The 3,235-nt window shown below is 40.6% G+C and overlaps 1 protein-coding gene across 1 annotated transcript; it reads left to right on the forward strand.

Moving 5' to 3' along the window:
- The first annotated feature begins 1,733 nt into the window (after positions 1–1,733).
- LOC144180216 (uncharacterized) lies at positions 1,734–2,447 on the forward strand. Its single transcript, XM_077708596.1, has one exon. It carries the CDS (start codon positions 1,734–1,736, stop codon positions 2,445–2,447), a length of 714 nt encoding a protein of 237 aa, XP_077564722.1.
- The last annotated feature ends 788 nt before the right edge of the window (positions 2,448–3,235 follow it).

Consider the following 3,235-nt stretch of genomic DNA (forward strand, 5'->3'; position numbering starts at 1 on the left):
GTCCGCCTGATTCCAGTGCTGAATTTATTGACAGCCTAAATGACTCTTTAACTTTAATTCAAAACATGCATCCAACGTCACCAATAATCCTTGCTGGTGATTTCAACTACCCCGCTATAAACTGGCAGACGTGCACACCCCAAGGCTGCGCAAAGAAAAGCGAATGCAGGGAATTTCTTGATGTTCTTTCGTTATTTGATCTGCACCAAATGTTTTGCAAACCAACACGAGGAAGTTCTATTCTTGACCTCGTCCTGACAACGGAACCAGAAAATATGCTTGTTCAAGTTTTAGAATGTATTAGCGACCACAATGTCTTTTGAAAAAAAAGTAAACATGAAACGGCAACAAAAACAATTTTCGATTACTCCCGTGCAAAAGTCGAGGAAATTCTTGAAGAGTGATCGTCTTTTTCTGTATGGTTCATGCAAACCATGGCTTACCGAAATACAAATGATAACTGGCTTGCTATCCGAAGGAAGCTTACTGAATTGAAGCAAAAGTACGTTCCCAAAATTGAAATCGTCTCATCAACACACAGCACATGGTTAACGTCCCAAGTGAAAAGAGCTATCAATAAAAAAAACGACTTTATTTTAAAGCAAAGTTGTCAAACTCGGATGGCGATTGGCAGCGCTATCGTGAACAAGCAAATAAATGCAAAGCGGAAATTGAAGCGTCCAAAGATAAGTTTTTTAATGGTGACATTGTGAGCATGTTAACAAACAACCCAAAAAAGTTTTGGAAAGTAATTAATCCCAAACACTCTTCTCAATCCACTTTACCAATCGTAAATAACGGTATGCTTCTCTCGCCATCTGAAGCGGCAACAGAATTAAACTCCTTTTTCAGCTCTGTATTCACGAAAGAAAAGCCCATACCACCTGATCTTGCATGTACTTCAATTAACTCGTCTATGAATGACTTCAAAATCACTCCTGAAGGAATCGAAGCGGCCATAAATCGCGTTTCCAATAACTCATCCCCTGGTCCAGATGGAATTTGCCCAAAGATACTGAAAATGACTAAGCCCATAATATCTCTGATTTTGCCGCGCTTTTCCAGCAGTCTCTAGATACAGGAATAGTGCCAGATGATTGGAAGATCGGTTTTATCACTCCCATTTACAAATCAGGTGACCGTTCAATGCCCTCAAATTATAGACCGATATCTTTGACTAGTATTCCAGGTAAATTACTTGAACATATAATATCTTCCGCAGTGATGAAATATTTAAGTAAGCATAACTTTTTCTTTAATAATCAGCATGGTTTTCAGCAAGGCCACTCTTGTGAAACACAATTATTTTAACTCATTACGGATCTTCATCAAGCTGTTCACGAGTCAATAAAAATTGAGGCTATATTCATTGGCTTCAAGAAAGCATTCGATAAAGTTCCTCATGCCCGTCTATTGATGAAGCTTAGCCGGCTTAACATCCATAGTACCATTATAATTTGGATTACAAGTTTTTTAACCAATCGCTACCAGTTTGTTTCAGTAAGCGATCAGTCTTCTGCTTTAGCAAAAGTTACATCTGGCGTCCCTCAAGGCTCAGTACTTGGACCAATTTTATTCCTAATTTACATTAATGATATCTGTAAAAACAAGTCTTCAACAGTTCGATTATTTGCGGACTATTGCGTTCTCTATAGACAAATCAAAACCTCCGAAGATTCTAATACTTTACAGGCCGACGTAAAAAAATCTCCCTTTGGTGCGAGAACTGGCAAATGGAAATTAATGTTTCTAAAACAAAAGCAATGACATTTACCAGATCTAGTAACGTTCAGTTCACTTCGTATTTTATGAATAACTTGTGCATAGAAAATGTGACTACGTTAAAATATTTAGGAGTTCATTTAAGTTCTAACCTAACATGGAATGATCACATTGATGAAATAATTTCGAAAGCAAATAAAATACTGGGATTCATTAGGCGCAACTTGTATTTAGCAAATCAGTCAACTAAACTATTAACTTACACAGCTTTAGTTCGTTCAAAAATGGAATATGCTTCTATAATATGGAATCCAAATCAAACGTACCTAATAAACAAGCTCGAGTCGTTACAAAATAAAGCAGCTCGTTTCATTACCAAGAACTACTCCAGAACATCCAGCATCACGGCTATCAAAGATTCCCTCCAATTACCCTCCCTAGAAAAACGGCGTCTACTGGCTCTGCTCTCGCACTTCCACAGAATGTATCATACCCCATCATGCTTCACTGCATCCCATATCAAGCCGCCTCATCAAATTTTTCCGCGCCTCGGCCATCCCTTCAAAGTCCGCCCCATTTTCGCACGTACAAATCTCCTTCGCCAATCACCGCTCTTTCTGGCCATTTACCACTGGAACAAGCTGCCTAAAGAAATTGCTGCTATTCGTGATCACTACTCATTTGTTGCACAACTGAAGCGCAATATGAACGCGCATGTCTTGTAAAAACAGAACTGTGTGCTTTTAGCAACATGAACTGAATTTACAGGTTTTGTATTGAGTGTTTTTAGTTGCACCCATTTCTTTTTCCTGATTCTTCTGTTCTTTCTTTATTTCTTTATTGTTTGGTAACCTGTAATATGTAATAAGTTGCATTTCTCTGCGAATTGTGTTTAAATGTTTGAAATATCTCGTTGTAATCCCCCCCCCCCCCCTATGTAATGCCCGCAAGGGCCTTTAGGGTATCTGAATAAAAAAAACTGCCAAGTATATCCCATTCATACTAGTACCAATTGCAAATTTTCTATTCAAGGTTACTTTCACGAAGAGTGCGACGCCAGGTTTCGCCGACCGGAAACATCACAGTTTGGTTTCCCATTCCTGCTCGAAGAAGCCTACGCGCCATGTACGCCACCGGTGCAGCTGTAAAACCATACCAGGCTTTTCAACCGAAGCTTTCTTTGCCTCTCGCCCAATTTTCTGAGAGGCTGCGGCTGCTGTTGCTGCTGCTGCTGTTGAAAACTGGTTGGGTGCGTCCGTGAATGTGATCTTAAAGCAGATAATGATGGGCTCCGTGAATGGTACCCGGGCACGGAGGGACGCGCCCGCGGGTGTGCGGCCGGGGAAGCCCCATCTCATGCGTGCAGGACAATTTGTGCGATTCGAGCTGGTGGCGTCAAAACAGCGTTCTGGTCAGGAAAATTCTGCTACTATGAGGAAATATTGAACCTCTCTTAACTTCGCTGCACCGTTACTCAATTCTGTCAAAAAGGGTGGTCAGCTTTGGAGGATGG

This window comes from Haemaphysalis longicornis, unplaced genomic scaffold, assembly GCF_048455015.1.
Source record: "Haemaphysalis longicornis isolate Haplotype H1 unplaced genomic scaffold, Haemaphysalis longicornis Haplotype H1 scaffold_4, whole genome shotgun sequence".
NCBI lineage: Eukaryota > Metazoa > Arthropoda > Arachnida > Ixodida > Ixodidae > Haemaphysalis > Haemaphysalis longicornis.